Source organism: Cupressus sempervirens, chromosome 7 (genome assembly GCF_028749045.1).
Source record: "Cupressus sempervirens isolate cs-2001-9-10 chromosome 7, ASM2874904v1, whole genome shotgun sequence".
In the NCBI taxonomy this organism is placed as follows: Eukaryota; Viridiplantae; Streptophyta; class Pinopsida; order Cupressales; family Cupressaceae; genus Cupressus; species Cupressus sempervirens.
Genome location: NC_143124.1, coordinates 908,399,259 through 908,419,254, shown reverse-complemented (window position 1 = coordinate 908,419,254; position 19,996 = coordinate 908,399,259). Strand labels below are relative to the sequence as shown.

At 37.6% G+C, this 19,996-nt stretch overlaps 1 protein-coding gene across 1 annotated transcript in view; it reads right to left on the bottom strand.

Moving 5' to 3' along the window:
• Positions 1-13,548: 13,548 nt before the first annotated feature.
• Positions 13,549-19,996, bottom strand: part of LOC149550456 (bifunctional monothiol glutaredoxin-S16, chloroplastic-like) — a 45,396-nt gene continuing 38,948 nt past the window's right edge. The window contains exon 2 of the mRNA XM_089793484.1: positions 13,549-14,111. Coding sequence (XP_089649610.1) covers positions 13,593-14,111 — 519 coding nt within the window. The 3' untranslated portion in view covers positions 13,549-13,592. The remainder of the gene's footprint in view (positions 14,112-19,996) is intronic.

Genomic DNA, 19,996 nt, shown 5'->3' with positions numbered 1-19,996 from the left:
AAAACCTCAAGTGGATTTACATCAAGAAGTGCTTCGAATGCACAAAGTCGAGGCAGAATAATTTAGAGAGGAAGTAATTCCAAAAATCGTGGAAAATCAAGAGGAAAGTCAAAAGGGAGGAGGTCTCATTCGAGAGGACCAAACGACTGTCGGTACTGTGGTAAAACAAGGCATAAAATGAAAGATTGTTGGACTCAAAAGAAAAATGAAGGAGATAAACCAAATGGAGACAAGGAGGCAAATGTGGTAAGTAACAAATATGAAGAGGATGCTTTGCGTCTTTCATTAGAATGTGTTGATGATTCATGGGTTTTAGATTCTGGTGCTTCATTTCATGCTACACCTCATAGAGGTTATTTCATTGATTATGTCCAAGGGGATTTTGGTCTTGTTTATTTGGGGGATAATGAACCCTCTCAGATTATTGGAAAGGACAAAGTTAAGATTAAGTTACAGAATAGTAATCATTGGCTACTACATGAAGTAAAACATGTTCCAAGGCTGAGTAGGAATTTAATTTGAGCAAGGCAACTCAGTGATGAGGGTTGTGTAGTCACTTTTAATGATTAAAATTGGAAGGTTTCAAAAGGTGTGAAAGTAGGCACCTTATATCTTTGTACAAGTCATATTGTTCCTTCTACTTTAATTGTTTCAGAGAAAAATGAATGTTCAAGAACAATTGTTGCAGTTGAGTAGGGAGAACAAATAGTTGTAAATTCTGATACAGCGATGTGGCACAATAGACTTGGGCACACGAGTGAGCAAGGTATGAAAGTACTTCATTCAAAGAAAGTTCTACTAGGACTTAAATGTGTTAATATGGATTTCTATGAAAGTTGTGTATATGGAAAAAAAAAAAAAAAAAAAAGAGTGAGTTTTGTGAAGACTGGGAAGGAAAATAAAAAGGAGAAATTAGAGCTTGTGCATACCGATGTATGGGGACCAGCTTAGGTATCTTCCCTTGGAGGCTCTCATTATTATGTTACATTTATTGATGATGCAACTAGAAAAATATGGGTTTATTTCCTTAGACAGAAATCTAATGTATTTCAAACTATTAAGAAATGGAAATGCTTGGATGAAAATGAGACTAGGAAGAAATTAAAATGTCTTAGATCTGATAATGGTGGTGAGTATTGCAATCATGAATTTGAAGAGTACTGCTCCACTAATGGTATTCGTAGATAGAAAATTGTCCCAAGGACTTCACAGGAAAATGGAGTGGCTGAACCCATGAGTAGGACTATAATGGAGTGTACAAGGAGCATGAGGTTGCATGTTGGATTGCCCTTACACATGTGAGCAGAGGCTGTCAATACTATTGTATATTTGATTAATAGAGGTCTCTCTACTCCTTTGGGTTGTGGTATTCCAGAGAAAGCATGGACTAGTAAGCATGTGAGTCATTCTTTTCTCAAAACCTTTGATTGTGAAGTATTTGCTCATATAGATTCTGAAAATAGAACCAAGTTGGAAGCTAAGTCAAAGAAATGTGTATTTGTTGGATTTGGCATTAATGAATTTGGTTATAGGCTTTGGGATTTTGAAAATCCTAAAATTGTAAGAAGTAGGGATGTCATATTCAATGAGAAAGTGTTAGACAAAGATCTGTTGCATCAACATGAGAAGAAAGAAAATGATTATGTAGTGCTGGATGAAAATACTCCAAAAGCTTATGTTCCAACAATTCCTTATGATGTGCAACAACCACAACAATGTATACCACACACACCAATGAATGTTAGACAGTCAACAAGGAAAAGCAGACCTCCAGAAAGATTTTCTCCTTCTTTATATTCTATTTTACTTACTGATGCTAGTGAACCTGCATGTTATGATGAAGTTGTGCAGGTGGATACTAAGCTTCAGTGGGAGTCTGCAATGAAAGATGAAATGGACTCTTTGTTGAACAATAAGATATGGGATTTATGCTAGTTGCTTGCAGGTAAAAGGGCTTTACAAAATAAGTGGGTTTACAGGTTTAAAAAAGGAGGTAAGAAAAGATTTAAAGTTAGGTTAGTTGTAAAAGGATTTGCACAGAAAAAAGGCAGCAATTTTGATGAGATATTTTCTCTTGTTAAAATGACTTTTATCCGTACTGTTTTAAGTATTGTGGCTACTGAAGATTTGCATTTGAAGCAGTTTGATGTTAAAACAGCCTTCCTTCATGGTGATTTGGATGAAGAGATATATATGGCACAGCCATAAGGATTTGAGGTCAAGGGTAAGGAAAACTTAGTATGCAATTTGAAGAAAAGTTTATATGGCTTGAAATAAGCACCTCGGCAATGGTATCTGAAATTTGACTGATTTATGGATGAGCATGGATATAGTAGGTGTCATTCAGATTGTTGTGTTTACTTTAAGAGGTTGGATAATGATAGCTACATTATTTTACGTTTATATGTTGATGATATGCTTGTAGTTGGGTCTAACATGGATCATATTAAAGGGCTAAAACACCAGTTAGCACATGCATTTGCTATGAAGGATTTAGGGGCAATAAAACAAATCCTTGGTATGAAGATTTGCAGAGATAGGAAGAACATGACATTGACACTATCTCAAGTTGATTATGTTGAGAAGGTGTTGCAACATTTCTCTATGGAGAATGCTAAAGTTGTCAGCACACCTTTACCTAGTCATTTGAAGTTGATTAAGGAGATGTGTCCCAAGACACAAGAAGAGGAGGATAAGATGTCCAAGGTACCCTATGCTTTAGTTGCAGGAAGCTTGATGTATGCTATGGTATGTACTAGGCCAGATATTGCACATGCAATGGGAGTTGTTAGCAGGTATATGAGTCATCCAGGAATTGAGCATTGGAATGTTGTCAAATAGATTCTCAAATATCTGAGAGGAACATCTAGCAAGTGTTTACACTTTGGGGGCTCTACTACTGATTTACTGGGATATGTTGACTCAGATTTGGTAAAGAATATTGATACTAGGTGGAGTACTACAGGTTATGTATTTACCGTTGGTGGGGCAGCCGTGAGCTAGGTTTCTAGGTTACAGAAGGTCAATTCTTTATCCACTACAAAGGCAGAGTATGTTGTTGCTATAGAGGTAGCTAAGGAGATGATATGGCTTCAATTCTTCTTAGAAGAATTGGGACATCCTCAGAATGATAATTATTTGTTTTACAGATAGTCACGGTGCCATTCATCTTGCAAAGAATTCGACTCTGCATTCAAAGACAAAACACATACAGTTGTGATACCATTTCATTTGATCTGTTTTGAATGATGGATAGTTAAAGCTAGGCAAGATACATACAAATGACAATCCAAGGGATATGTTTACAAAGATAATGACAGGAAAGAAGTTCAATTTTTCTTCAGCTTTGGTTGGTCTTTTAGACTGAATAGGAATCAATGAATAGCAAAGTCCAAGGTGGTTTGATCTAGTGGGAGCCTCATGGAATAGTGGCATATCTACAGGATCAGTCCCCAAGTGCGAGATTGTTGGTTAGTGTGGAGCTTGATCAGTCCTCAAGTGGGAGATTGTTAAATTGTGGTGACTGATCAGGGAAGTATTGTACATACTCCATAATTCCTCGACAGGGTTTGGGCCCTATTTTATTGGGATTTTGGGTTGGCATGTAACTATTAATTATAACCCTAAAGTGGTAAAAATACTTGTATAAAAGGGCTTAGTGTTAGGGATTGTTTTTAGAGTGGTGATGCGAAAATTGGTTCTTGCGGCGATATTGAGTTGTAAGGGATTACGGATTGTAATCAAGTTGTAATCACTAGATTGTAAAAATATTGGACTTGCTATTTAGTGGATATAGCCTAGGGTTTGGGAGAACCATGTTAAATCTTGGTGTCTTGTGTTCATTTTTTGTGTGATCTATTATTTTCTGATATTGTTTATATTTGCATGTAATTTTTATTTATGTCTGAGTTTTAATCCTAACAATAAGACAGTTTTGACTATCTAGTTGGTAGTTTAGGATGTTATGCGAGGGGGATGGCTAGGACCTTTGAAGTTTCATGATGCTATTATGGTTGGGAGGAACTGCGCACTTAGTTCATTATTTCAATTCTTTGTGATGTTGCTTCTATACACTGTGATGTTGCTTTCAATTACTTCCCTTTACTGCTTTGTTTACATGTTTTCATTTCGGCTTCTCATCCTTTAGTTATTTGTCCAAGTGTCCTTGCCTCAAAATGTGGATCTAGTACTCCCGGTGTGGAGGAACTTTATTTCTTAGTTTTTTTACCTATTTGGTTTTTGGCCTGTTGTTTTGGATTCTTGCGTGAAATTTTACATTCTCACGTGATAATGCAAAAGCTTGTGTGGTGTGCCAAGTTTTCTTGTGTGGCTTTTGGCACTTTCTCGCGTTAAACCCCACACCAGTTTTGGGTATTTTGTTTGCTGGGCCAAGCACTTCCTTGCATTGTTTGGTGCATTTCCTTACACGAAAGGTATATCCTGACATGGCTTGCTGCACTTCCTCGTGTGAGATTCTTGTATGTTGTTGGTCCTCACACAAAAAATAGGGGCATCTCTACTAGTTTTTGGGTATCGATTTTTGGTGTTTTCAGTACCCTTTGGGTTTATTTAATTCCCATGCTTTGATAGATCTTAGATTCTTGGTTCTATTGTTTTCTTTGGTGTTTGTTTCTCATTTTGTGTGTCAGTTCGAGTAGTGGCATTTAGAGATTTGTTGGTTGTCAGGACTATGGTTAAGTCTTTTGTTGTGATCTTTGTGATCTCGATATGACATTGTTGTATACACTCGTACTTGTAAAAAAAAAATCTTGGGTTGTATTTCATCCTTCTTCCAAGGATCTTCAGGCCGGACATTACATCTGGTATCAAAGCCCATGTTGCAACATTGGGATCTCTGTGTTATGCTTCCACTATGTTTGTGTTTTCTATTATGTATTGCTATTGTATATTTGATATTGGATATCTTGTTGGTCCATATTTGTGTCTCTTATGCTTGTGACAGAAGTTTCTGACTTTATCTTGTTGCTTCCATAGTGATGCCTCTTGCACATAGGTCTGGTGGTCAGGGTGGTAACCGACGAGTTGTTCAAGAGGAAGAACACCACGAGGAGGAACAATAAGATGGTGAAGGAGAACAAGGTAACAATAATCAGAATAGCATTGGGGCATTAATGCCAATGCTACATGAGATTCTTGCTAGGTTGGGCCATCATGTAGAGGAACGCCAACAGAATCATATCAAGAAGAGGGATCTCATCATAGAGATTCCTATCAGTTAGAGCATAGAGAGGAGCGTGAATGTGAATGCTCTCGAACACCATCTAGTGGTAGAAGGCACCAATGGAGAGTCACGATCGTAATGACAATGGTGATTTTTTTCAGGTTGAAATGTTGTGGGAACTTTAGAGGTCCAAACCATCATTATTTGATGGCTAGGGAACAGGACTCAAGGCTAAGACCTGGTTACTAGATATGGGGTATTGTTTCTCCTTACTACTTTATGGGAGCAACATAAAGGCCCGTTGTGCTATCATGCAACTGAGAGAACATGGTTCTATTTGGTGTGATTCAAAGAGAGATAGGCTTCATCTCAATGTTGCAGATCTCACTTGGGAGATCTTCGAGAAGAGGTTCAAAGAGAAATTCCTATCGCCACAGTATCGTGAGGCTCACATTGATGAATTTTGTGAGCTTATGCAAGGCTTTATGACAGTAGATCGATATCAAAAGAAGTTCCTTGGGTTGAGACAGTACTCAAGCTATAGGCATGATGAGGCACTCACCATTCAGCATTTTGTTAGGGGCCTTAGGGACTCTATCATTGGGGATTTTCATGCTCATCAACCAAGGACACTTGCACTTGTCATGTTGAAGGAAAGGATCATATAGAGCAATGTGACTAGGGGGTTCACTGGCAAATTGGGATCTCAGAACCAAAGTGCACGACCTTCGAGGCAGGATGCACAATATTCTTAGCCCTCAAGTAAGGGACAGACCCAGTTAGCACCCTCTCAAGGGGGTAAACGTTGTGGTCATTAGCGAGAATATTGGACCAAGGGTGAGCAAACTTCAGGTGCTTCAAGAAAGAAGGGAGGTGGCCAAAATTGAGGACAGAAATCTCAACAGGATTGCCCTCCTCAGAGTGGTGCAAAAAACTCTAGTAGGGGTAGTGCACCATATCCTAGCGCTACTCATGGTGGTTGTGAAACAAGTTCCATCCTCGGGGGAAACTATTATTCTTGTGGTCAACCTGGCCATAAATCTTTTGAGTATTCTATTAAACCATCTATAAGTCATGGCAAGAGTGCAACTAGATCTAAGCCTACAGTGGGAGATGTTGGAAGGAATCATCGAGTCTTTGTGATGGTTGATAATCGTCAAGTTGAACATCAAGGTACAGTAGTGGAGGCTAAAGGCACGTTGCATGGCATTTCAGCTTCAATTTTGTTTGACTCTGGTGCTTCAAATTCTTTTATTTCACCATCTTTTATTCAACGATGTGCGCTAGTGGTAGTACGTCAGGTCGATAGGTGGCAGGTTGAGTTAGCTACAGGATCTAAAGTGGTTGTAGACTCCTTTGTCAGAGGTTGTGTTTTGAATTTGGGTACCTTCACCACCACAATGGATCTTCATATCCTACCTATAGGATCTTACGACATTGTGTTAGGTATACTTTTCTAAGCCATCCATCAGCAGAATATAGAATGTCACCGTAAGATGGTATAGTGTGTTGGTGATATAGGTGGGCAGGTGTGGGCAGGTAGAACTTGTAGGGGTTCTGAGGTCAATCTCACTTCGAATGATCTCAGCTAATCAGTTGAAGCAGAGTGTGCAGAAGGGTTGTCAGTTGTTTTTTGTTGTTTTCAGTGATCTTGAGGAAACTGAGAGCCATACGGTGACACTAGATGATTACCCACTCCTTCGTGAGTATGCAGATGTGTGTATGCCACTGTAGCGTGACATTGATTTCTGGATTGATCTTGTACTAGGAGCATAGCCAATTTCACGAGCTCCTTACCGCATGACTACTTAGGAGTTGAGTGATCTCCAATTGTAGTTGAAGGAATTGTTGGCCAAGGGCCACATTCCTCCTAGTGTATCCCCATGGGGTGCACCAGTCATCTTTACGAAGAAGAAGGATGGATCTTTTTGTTTGTACATTGACTACCAGCAATTGAATAAGGTGACGGTGAAGAACTAGTATCCTTTGCCGAGGATAGATAACTTGTTCGATCAGATAAAGGGAGCACGAGTGTTCTCAAAGATTGATCTGAAGTCGAGATACCATCAACTCCGTATCTAGGAGGCTGACATTCATCGACAACCTTTTGTACATGGTATGAGCATTACGCGTTCATGGTAGTACCCTTGGGTTAACCAATTTTCCATCAGTGTTTATGAGTTTGATGAATGGAGTATTTTGCACTTTCCTCGATCAGTGTGTCATTGTATTCTTGGATGATATTTTGATCTATTCAAGGACTGTTGAGGAGCATGAGGTCCATTTACGTTAAGTATTGCAATGCTTGAGAGATCATTAGTTGTGTGGCAATTTGAGTAAATGTGGGTTGATCTAGTCAGAGGTGAAGTATTTGGGACAAATCATCACTAGTGATGGTATTGTCGTGGATCCGAAGAAAACCTAAGCTATTATGGATTGCCTAGTACACACTAATGTCTCAGAGGTTCTTAATTCATGGGATTAGTGGGCTATTACCATCGCTTCATGAAGGATTTCTCACGAGTAGCTCATCCCATCACTTCTCTTCAATAGAAAGGGAAGAAGTATGTTTGGTCAAACCAGTGCGAGGCAGCATTTAATGCTCTTCAAGAGTGTTTGACTAGTGCACTAGTCCTTGTAGTGCCTAATCTTGTAGATGATTTCATGGTTTACATAGATGCTTTGTTGGAAGGCATGGGTGCGGTGTTGATGCAAGATGGTCGAGTGATTGTGTATGAGTCTAGGAAACTTAAGGACCGTGAGCTTAACTACCCCATTCATGATTTGGAGCTCGCAGCCATAGTGCATGCCCTTGTCCGTAGAAGGCACTTTCTTTTGGGACACAAGTTTGAGTTGCATAGGGATCATAGGAGCTTGCAGTATATCTTTACTTAGTCAAACTTGAATGCACAACAACGTCATTGGATGGAGTTCTTGTGTGAATATGACTTTGATGTTCATTACATTAAAGGGAAGGAGAATGTCATCATGGATGTCTTTAGTAGGAGGCAACATGAGATATCGGTGCTGTCATTGGGAGTGGTTTTGTGAGGTCATATCTTGAAGGCTTTGCCTAGTGATACTTGGTATTAGGAGGTGAGGGCGAAGGTCGAGTCTAGGCATGCCCTTGAAGGGAGGTTTTCAAGTTGCTTGAGTTTGATGGACTACTGTGACACTTTGTGTGTATCTATTTACCCGTGTCTAGTGATATTTGTACCTTGATTTTGTTGGAAGCACATCATGCACTGTATTCCACACATCCCGGTGTCAAGAAGATGCACGTCAATCTCAAGTAGCTATACTTTTGGGCAGGGATGAGGCGCAATGTTGCTGATTTTGTTGCTCGATGTCTCGAGTGCCAAAGAGTGAAGGCAAAACATCAACATCTGACGAGTCTTTTGCAGCCACATACCATTCCAGAGTGGAAATGGGATACGATATCTATTGATTTTATCACGGAGTTGCCTATGTCATCACGGAGACATGATTGTATTATGGTGACAGAGGACAATTTGTCCAAGGTAGCAAATTTTTCACCCATAATAACATCCTACATAGCTTCTTTTGTAGCACATGTTTTCTTGGAGGATATTGTTTGTTTGCATCAGATCCCTCGTCAAATTATTTCAGATAGAGATCCAGTGTTTACTTTTGCACTATGGATGTCTCTCTAGCATGCTTTGGGCACACAACTTAATTTTAGTTTGGCTTATCACCTAGAGACCGATGGTCAAAGTGAGAGTGAATTAGGTTCTGGAGGATATGCTTCACATGTATGTGATGGGCAAGTAGGTGAAGTGGGAGGATTATTTATACCTTGTTCAGTTTACATACAACAATGGGTATTATAGTTCTCTTGGCATGTCACATTTTCAAGCCTTGTACGAGAGACTGTGTCATACCCCTTTGAGTTGGGATCATTTAGAAGGTTGAGTTATTTTGGGTCCAGAGATGCTTCAGGACATGTAGCAGCAGGTTGTTCGAATTAGGGAGCATCTAGTTACTACTTAGGATAGGCAAAAGAAGTATGTAGATGCCCATAGGTTGGATCGTCACTTTTTTGTTGTTGACAAGGTGTTTTTAAGAGTGTGGCTGAGGAAGAGCCCCATTCGTTATAGGAAAGGCTCTAAGTTGGCACCATGTTTTGTCAGATCATTTGAGATCCTCGAGAGGATTGGTCATGTTGCTTATCGACTAGTGTTGCCACCTAGCCTATCGTGCATCCACAATGTCTTTCATGTTTATGTTTTGAGACAATATATTCCCAATGTGACCCATGTTCTTGATTGGGATGCTTTGCAAGCAACGGACGGGCAACTTGCTTTGGAGCCCATTCGTATCCTACAACAAGGGAGGCTGACCTTGCAAGGTCAGGAAATCAAGCAGGTAAGGGTCCAATGGGACCCGAGCGATGAGACCTCTACGACTTGGGAAGATGCTACACGATTGAGGGGATGGTACACCTATCTATTTGCCGGCTTCTAGGAGTAAGCCTATGCTAGTGGGGGAGGATGTAGTGTCTCTCATGTTTACAGTCTGAACCTTGTTGTATTTTGATTCAAGAGATGATACTCTTATTATTGTTCTCTGAGATGAACTGAGGGTCGGATGTTATACTTTGATTTCAATATCCTAGATGGTATACTGCTATGATGTTCAGTTTATAATATTTGCATGTTGATGCCATTTTGAGAAGGCAATAGGTCTATGATGATATCTAGTTATCTAGTACTTTGGATATATCTTTGATTCTATTATATGATGGATCTTATGCTATGGTGATTTACTTCATTCTTGTTTCATTATGTTTTGTGTGAATGTGAGTGATGTACATTGATTATTTATGTATAATTGAATAAATGGTTAAATTAGATTTTTAATACATTTATTGTTCCGGCTATGATATTATATGCAATTGCACTTGATCGTGTGTTTTAGTGTACATGATTTATATCTTTCGTAGTGGCACATGGAATTAATGATTCAGCTATTCATATTTTACCAATGTCATCCTTGTATGGTCGATGTATCCTTAATTAATTGTTTAAATTAAACCTTTTGGTGATAAGTAAATCCGAACTCATTTGCATTATGTGACTAGATGAATTCTTATTTCTAAGAATAGTTTGTTTTCGTTTGGGTTGATTCCGAGTCTAGCTAGTCTAACTGGCTATTTTCCCTAATCGGTTATTCACTCGAAAGGTGAATAAGTATGGAAAGAGGAATTAATTCCTCACTTCTCACTTTTGCAAAATACAAAATTGAGAGCTTTTTTTAGAATACTCTTCTGGAGGATCATGTTTATGTTCGTTGTGAGAGCTTCGGGTGTGGGATCTTTGCAAGATCAGTCTCATTGGATCCAGCTCAGGGAGACCTTGCTTTGTCGTAGTTTTCGATTGTATCTATGGGTTATTTATTTTACTTAGTTGTTTTTCGTTTGAGCCCTTTTGGCTATCAAGGAGGGCTCTCTCATTTTCTTGTTTCAGCTTGGTTTCTATATTTGTTTTTGGTGGTTGTTTATCTGGAAGATGAGAACTAGTGTTCCCCTCTATTTATGTTTGTTGGTTCTGCCCGATTGGTCGGGTATGAAAATTTTCCCATTTTTTGGGATGAGGGTTTAGGGTTTCGCACCATTATGTTGGTCATTTTTTCATACGGTGTTCGAACCCAATTTGTATTGAATTTTTGAGGCTTTTGTGCCCAAAGACCAAATGGGTTTTGATTTCAAAGTTTTTTTGTTTTTGGGGTTTTTACCTCATTTTGTGTGCCACCCTATTTTCTCAAATTTTCTTGGCATGAGTTTAGTCGTGGACCTAGATCATCCATTTGGATATCAGTCAAACCATTGTTGCACTTTTATGTTGCATTGGGATGCGTATCACATTCGTCCTCCTGGGTTGTTTTGTTTGAGTGATATTTTGCTTGTGTTCTCATCCAGTCCTTGTGTTCTGATCTTCATGATAGTGGGGTGCCACACACGAGTACGTGTGTGTACATTTGTCGGGTGACTTGTGAGGCCCGACCTTTCGTGATACTTCCAGAAGTTATGATCATTGGGGTTGGGTTGGGAATATGCATGCCTACAACCACTCATCGTTGAATGAGCATGGGTAAGGTAGGGTAGCATATGAAGGGGACTTCTATCTCACAGCCTAGTGTTTATGGTGCCATAGGGTTGGCAGAGGAAGTTTTAAGTAAGTGATAACTAAATAAAACATTGGGTGGTAATAAAACTTAAGATAATAAAAATGCTTCAGTGTGAGAACCTTCTGTTAGGAAGTTGAGTCCACACAGTTCCAAGCTTGGGCTTGTCAACGCCAAGCAAATCTCCATGATGTCAACCTTACATAGTAGCCCATTGAGTGTTTGACCAGGACCTGTAGTTTATGTATTGTCTCTGATATTGGTTTCAATCATCATACTGTCTAGTGTGAGTGTTAGCCATGGACGTTTGCTTTATGTGTGTTTGTGGTTAAATCTTTATCTCCATCAGCACCGCAAGAGTGGAACTACAAGTTTCACGTGGTTGGGAGGCATGGCAACCTTCACCACTGCTAGGACCGATATACAGAGACGGTCTATTGCCTCAGTACGACCGTTGCTGGATGTTTTCACTTGGTACTTCGAGTTCCGGAGTATGTTTTCCTGTGATTTATGCTTTCATTGGAATGCTTGTATATCATGTTTAGATGATGTTAGTATTGATGCATTTCCTTGTTATGATGTTTAGCATGTGATCTTATGATGTTATCTGCTTTCTTGGAGTATCTATTGCTTTTGGTTTAGCATGTTAGATTTCATGTTCTTATGATGTTATTACACTTTAATAGTAGTGTCCTTATAAGACAGCTCTGACTATCTAGTTGGCAGTTTGGGATGTTCCCGCAGGGGATGGCTAGAACCTTCGAGGTTTTATGATGCTATTACGGTTGGGAGGAATCGCACACCTAGTTCATTATTTCAGTTCTTTGTAATGTTACTTCTGTACACTGCGATGTCACTTTCAATTATTTCCCTTCACTGCTTTGTTTACATGTTTTGATTCCAACTTCCTGTCCTTCGATTATTTGTTCGAGTGTCCTTGCCTCGAAATGTGGATCTGGTACCTCCTTGGTGTGGAGGAACTTGATTTCTTAGTTTTTTTACCTATTTGTTTTCTTGGGTGCTATTTTGGATTCTCGCGCAAGAATGAAAAAGCATTTTCGGGGATCAATTTTTGGTGTTTTTAAGTATCCTTTGGGTTTACTTAATTTTCAATACTTCGACAAATCTTAGATTCTTGGTTTTGTTGTTGTCTTTGGTGTTCATTTCTCGTTTTGTGTGTGTTGATTCAGGTAGTGGCATTTGGAGATTCATTGGTTGTTGGGATTGTAGTTAAGTCTTTCGTTGCGATCTTTGTGATCCCGATATGACATTGTTTTGTGCACTTAGTAAAATAATAAAAAACTTATATTGGCTTGTAATTCATCCTTGTTCCAAGGATCTCTAGGCAGGTCATTACAAACCAACCAAACCTCATCAATGTCCTATCCATGCTCTCTTGAATATTGTCAAAATCATTTCATGTACAAGAACACAAAGGCATGATTATTCATTTCCAATTACTAATCTTCATATCGTAGTGACAGTAAGAATTGTAGTTGCAATTTCAAAAAATGCCCCTACATTTCTTAAATTGTCATCTTGGTAAAACTAATGGTTTTGATTGTGTCAAAATAGTGAGTACCTACACATTTTTTAGATATTGAATGCCTTCAATTATTATTCTAGACTCAATATGGGATCCTTATGGCTCTTTTAAGGACCTCTACTTTAAAATATTATTATCTTCTTTGATGAGGCAGCACAACACTTGGCCTAGAATATTTGATTTCAACTCTTTTCTTTCTACTCTAAAAAAAAATTGAGAAGTTGCAAAAACAAAAAAAATCAACTCTTTGTTTGAAGCATGAAAGGTATTGTAGTTACAATATAAAGACCAAGAGAATGATGTAAAACTACTTAGCTCAAGCATAAGTTCAACATCATTGATTTGCACAAATGTGAGTTGTTATGACAAACTAGGTTCCAACCTAAATGTGTTAGGAGCCCATCAATGAAATCTTGCTCCCTTTAATCAATCAAAAAAGTAGTTATTATTGATATTTATGATTAAGCTGAAAGGACAAGAGAAGGTGCACAAAGCTACGGAAAAAATTCTTAATATAAATCAAAGTTAGAAGTTAACATTTATCCATGGAATTTTATGGTCTAAGGGGTCTAAGCTACCACACAAATATGTTATCCATGTTATTATTTTACTTCAAATGCTCTATTTTCGCCCTAGAAAAAATCTTAACAAAAATGTGCATCTAAAAGTCATCAAGTTATAGAATAACACAATTTTCCTTGATTTGTTCACTTTATTCATTTAATGAGGCATTTTTTGCATCTTAAAAAGTTGATATAAGTCCCCTTTCTCTGCCATCTCCTCTAAATCATTAACACCTCCAATAAACCTTCCATGCACAAAGATTTGGGGAAATAAAGGATAACCTGTGTAAATTTTTAAAGCTCTTCCCAAACCTAGGTTGTGCACTTCATCTAGCACATCTATCGTTTCATAATCCAACATTTGCTCATAAAATATAGCCAAGGCTCTACTAGTAGGCAAACATAAGGGCCTTGTTCTTGAACCCTTAATAAAAGCCAATATTTCATTTTCCTTGATCAATTTCTCTATTGCTTGTTGCATAGGCAATGTGAAATCGGCAAAACGGTCATGTTTGAGTCGAAGATCAACCTTGACAGGCAATTTCTTCTTCCTCCATGTGGTGTTTGATGCTTCATTTCCTAAGGGAACCCTACCAACACCCATTATGTATTCATCCATCCAAAATTTCCAAGCATCAATCAAACTTGTGCCACCAAGTTCATTAATGACATCAACCTGCAGAGTAACATATACAACAAGAATCAAGTTAAGCTTAAAAACAAACAATTTGCCCTTGACCAAACTTCCCAATTGAAATTCAAGCAAACCATACTCATCACAATTTGATTTTTCCCCCATTAATCATCACAGTTTATCTACATTGACACAATTAACTCATGATTGTTTGTTATATGGAAATGATTTTTGGGGAAAGAAATCTAGGGGTCAACAATAATATTATATATAAAGTATTTTATCTAATTAACAATTTTCACATAACTCCTAATATAAAGAATACAATTATTTATACATAATAAAGAAATCAAATAACTTAGTGTAAAAAAATATTCATGCCCAAAAATTAAATATAGACAACCGTCTAGATAAAGTTTTGCATTTGGAGTTTCCTACAACACTCTATAAAAAGAATACAAATAAATAAAATAAAAAATACATGAAACAAAAATCATAAACTATTAACAAAAAGTCTAAAGGTCTTTGCGATACCATTTCCAAAGCTTTAATGGCCATGACATTTAGATGTACATTTTAACCTTTGCAACTATGTCAATGCAAAGGTTAGGGCCTCTCTGTATTGCTCCAATAGAAGCTGGTAAAACATATTTGGTTTATTGAGCACCAAATGAATATTTTTGATATGTTATACTTTAACGATGTCGATGACAACTAGCTATCAAAGTACATTTCCAATTGGGAAAACTATACTATTCCATTTTATTATGCTATTGCCCATCAAAATGAAGGATTTAGCTATAAAACTATTTCTATTTACAATCCAACTCTCCCACCAAATTAGTAAATGAATAATCATTTTTATCCCAACAAACTATAATTTTGCTTCTCATTGTAGTCCTAAAGCAAAAAGTGCAAAACTAAATAGGAAAACCAAACATTCAATCATATCATGTCAACCTTTAGACCATAAATATGCCCACTTTTGCATATACATTATATTCAAGCTTAAATATATGCCCACTTTTGCATATACATTATTTTCAAGCTTGAATTTTTATATTCTATATTTTCAGGATCAGTCTAGGAAACAAAGGGTCTTCAGTTACACTAATCTTCATGTATTCTTCAAATGACAACAAATGGACACATTGAAAATGTCCCTAGGTAGTTAAATTATTATCTTCCCAAGCAAAAAATCCTTCAATCTATTGTTGCAACATCCGAGATACTTTTTTGTGCATTACATCTTGGGTGCCATGACATTGTATATGTCGATGGGGTTACTAGTGTAAATTGCCTTCTTGTTTCATTCGGACAAATAACAACTTGACACCAATACTTTTTGTATCAAAAGTCTCATAGCTTCTACCTTCTCCAAACAAAGTCCTAATAGAATTGATCCCAAATTCCCCACACAATCTGGTAAGACTCTATTCTAAAAATTGAATATTCTACATGGACAAGTAAGTATCTGCCTGACCAATTACATAAATACACAACTAGGAGTCTTCTATTCAGAGCTCTACTTGGTTGCTCTCTAAAATTCTGTCGTATACTCCCAAAAATGAACTTGTCAATTAAAATGTAAAAAAATTCAAAAGCAAATTCAAAATCCACAAAGTGTTACAAACTTGCAGGATTGTTCAACAAATTATGAACATGACTGAACAAAGATGACTTCCATCTTTACAGACTAGCAATTTCCAATCTAGATACTCTCTAATTCTACATCTGTACATAATTGTTTATGGAACTATGCGCACTGTCAATATATGCTCTGATTTCCAACATCAAAATAATCCTTGGCATGGCCCAAGCTGTCATACAAATTCTACCACAACCCGTGTTCTAGACTGAGTTCTTTCTCTGGTCATTGACAGATTTGACACCTAATATTGATGCAGATCCAACATTGATTTCTTCCTTGAGCTTGCAAGAAGATGTTGATGCAAGAGTCCATTTAAAATAACATTAAAGCACTGCATGGTTACAGCAAAAACACTTTCATCAAGCACATCAGAACTGAAAAGGGCCTTTGTAGAACTCAAATTATATCTCTAGACTCTGATTCTCGGTGTGAAGCTTAGCCTTTGTAACAAGGAACATGCAGACAGTGCTCGTCTCTTCAATTTCTGGGGACTGTCACAACAGCAACTGGAATCCACCATAAAGCCTCAATATCATTAACTGTTTCAAATGCTATCAGTCGTCATATGGGACTTTCTTAGAGTGATAATCTTTGTGGAAGCAAACCTTTATCTAGTCATCTAACAGATAGGTCCAATAGCCTCAGTTCATTATATCAGATACACTGAAGTATGGAAAACCCTCCTAACTTTTCCATACCACAACAGCAATGAACTCTAGGTCTGGGAGAACACAGTCCTCACCAGAGAACAGAATCCTCCATAATTGCGTATCATAATGTGTTTTCAGAAATAACTCACTTATTCTCCATTAAAATCAAGACTAGTTCTTCAATTTACCACCAAGAAAACTGATTTCTATGTAAAGTAATATTGAACTGATTGACAAGTCTTCTAAGTTACTAGTAAATAGCCATATATGAAATACCAACATTACTTGATGCACTACTAAGTAATCAGAACTGCATTTATGATATTGGGGGAGTTCATTGTACTTGCCTTAGAATAATCAGTTATCCTTCTACGGTTCCAAATAGCAGAGGAAGTTGTTATGTGGCCTTGTCTGAGCAGTCTAGGCAAAAGCCATATTATTACACCAGTATTGTTCCAAGGTCGCAACAGGTAAGCTTTATGTTAGAGACTTCACGTGCAATGATCAATTAACTTGTCATATCCTTGGCTGTCCTAAATAGAGATCTCGAAGTATGCTGTTTTCTTGTGAAATTACACATTCTTCATGACAAGTTTTATATATGCATCTATGCATCAAACTTAGGATTCGAATAGTATGAACACCTAAAGATGATTGTATTCTGGCAGAGATTGTGATAACCATTTTAAAGAACCGTATGATACCCTACTCTATAGCTAAAATGCTACAGAATCCTTGTAGGACAACTCGTGTTCAAGACCATAATCAGTTATATCAAATTATCAATCACTCAGAACTTATGCTCAGACTTGATATGGCATGGAATTCTGTATAGTTGTCCGCTAGAAAAACAGTTCAATGCTTAGCATTGTCCCTTAATAATTAAATACATAGAACTTTCCTTATTGTTTCAGTAACTACTGGCCACGGGTAGCATTATCTGCCAATGGATCTTAAGGTGCAAGAGGAATGATAGTTTGATCGTAGCACTCCATAGTGCATGGTTGTAATCTTATGAGTTGAAAAAGCTAGATAGATGACATATTGAGGTTCTGCTAAGAATTTTGTATAGAGTTTGACTAATCATGAAGATGGATTGCGTTGTTGGAATCTAATGGAAGCTAAGAAAGCTAGGCATATGCCATTGAGTTGAGTTTCCATTAGATCTTTCTATTAAATATCTCCCAAGTTAGATTATTTCTATTTTAATGATCACTCCTAGATATTGTAAATATCTTGTACAATAGGTTCTTTCTATTATTTCTTTGTTTCATTTTAGAAACACCTTGGTTGTAAGCTCTATAGGAACATTTCATTCTTAGAAAGATTCATTTCTATTGTTTACCGATTACCTCTGTAATATGGTATCAGAGCCAAGTTAATTTTTCCAAAAAAAAATTATTTTTTTCCGAAATTGTTATTTTTTCAGATTTTTTAAATCCTTTCTAGGAAGTCTAGAGTTTTTAACTGAAATCTGCAAATCGTAAAGATCCTTCCTTTGCGATTCCGGTTTACTTGCAGATTTTGTAGCTCCGTCTTTATGCAGATTTTCGAAATATAACCCATCTTTTAAAGTTGTATTTGAAGCTGGAAGGTCGTCTTTCCTGTTAGCGATTTCTAGTCTGCTTGTACGATCTATATCTTCAGTTTTGTGGCCCTCACGATTATTCCTATGGTCGTTTATTTCATGTCTCAAAACTCTCGTGCATTTTTACAGCATTTTTTTGGCAACGACGGATCTTCCTTGCATGCGAGCTCCCCCCGCTTTTGATATCACGCGATGATTTTGGGTATTTTCTGGCTGCATTATGAGCTCTGGAATCTTAATCTGCACACATTTTCTACAAACGTGTTTTCTTTTTCTAGCCTTCAGAAACAATTTTCGGGCTCCATTTCTCTAATTGCAGACCCATCTCTATTATTCATGCCTTCATCCACGTTTTTTCAATCACTCTGTTGGTCATTTTCTTCTGCGGCTACGGTATCTTTTTTTATTACAGATTATCGGTGAATTTTCATAATCTCATCTTGTAGCCATATATTCTTCTGGGTGTCTCATTTTTCGTGCCTTGAATTTTGTGCCAACAGATTCTGTGTCTGATTACAGATTCCCCATAGGGATTTTTGGGACCTCAACAGGGTTACCTATGGATTTTTTTGGTGTTTCTCAATATTAATGCCTCGAAAAACATACAAATGCAATCTTTCACCAGCATTCTATTAGAAGGCAGTCAAGTTCAACAGCCATAATTACAACATATGGAAGCAAGACATGATGAAAATCTTTGAATACAACTGTCTTGACAAAATTGTTTTTGGACATGACTACTTGTCCTGTTGATGAAGGCACATATCAAAATAAATTTTATGAAAGAAATCGAGAAATTGTTACGCTCATCAAACTTTCAATCACCAATGATCAGCTCCTGCACGTTCCTTCCGGTAAAATAGCTGCAAAATTTGGAGTCATCTAAAAGGTTTGCATGAAATCTTGAACAAGAATTGTGCATTCTTTCCGAAGGACATGCTTTTCTCCATCATGATTAATGATCAGATATCCCTGCAAGATCATCTCAATAAAATCAAGGATATTTGTGATCAGTTAGAAACTCAGAAGCCATTGGACACAACATGGAAGAAGAAGACATGGTGTTGATCACCCTAAAGAGTCTCCCATCTTCCTGTAAGCACTTTGTTGAAACTCCCAACATTGCTTCCACTCATTCTGATGTGTCATTTTCTTATCTCTGTATAATATGCTTCTCCAACAAGATCGTTGAAAACAACAATTTGGTAGTAGTACCAGCTCATCTTCAAAAACAAGCCTTCTTAGCTAAATCCACAAGCAACTATCAATTCTCACAGTCTACTCAGCAGAATCCTTCTGCTCAGTCATCAAAAGACCCAAAGAAGAAACTGTTCGATGCAACTACTGCCATAAGTTTGGCCGTATAAAGTTGGAGTGTTGGAAACAGTTAGCCGCTAAAGCCAAGCAGTATAGTTCACAACCTCAAATGCATACTGCGAGCAAACCGAGTCGAGTGAACCTTCATGGCTAAAAGACCTACATATCATGTAAAATCTTCTGCCTGGCACATTAATTCAGGTGTCTCCCATCACATCACTCATTGTTGAGATTGGTTTACAAATTTCCAACCATTCTCAGATTCAGATATTTTTGTACAAGAGCACACTGTTGCTGGAAGAGGCAATATCCAGATTCACTCTAAAGGAAGGAAACTAACTTTTGTTGATGTGTAATATGTTTGAGAATAGATATCAACCTTCTCTTCATCAATCAAATTCTGAGACATTCCCCTCAGCTTGACATGACCTTCAGTTCACATCAACACATTAGTGATCGAGAAACCTAGTCCACAGTTGTCATTGGTGTAAAGATTATGGTCTTATCAGACTTCTTGACTCTAGGCATTCTCGGGAGCTTGCTATGGCAGCCCATCACTCCTCCATTAGTACTCTCAAGAAATAGTGGTATGGACACTTTAATGTGCACTATCTTTCTCAGCTTATTTGGAAAGATCTTGTCATTGGATTGTCAAAGATTCAGATCCAAAATCTTGGAGTTTGTGGAGCATGTTAGGCTAGGAAGCAACATCCCAAATATG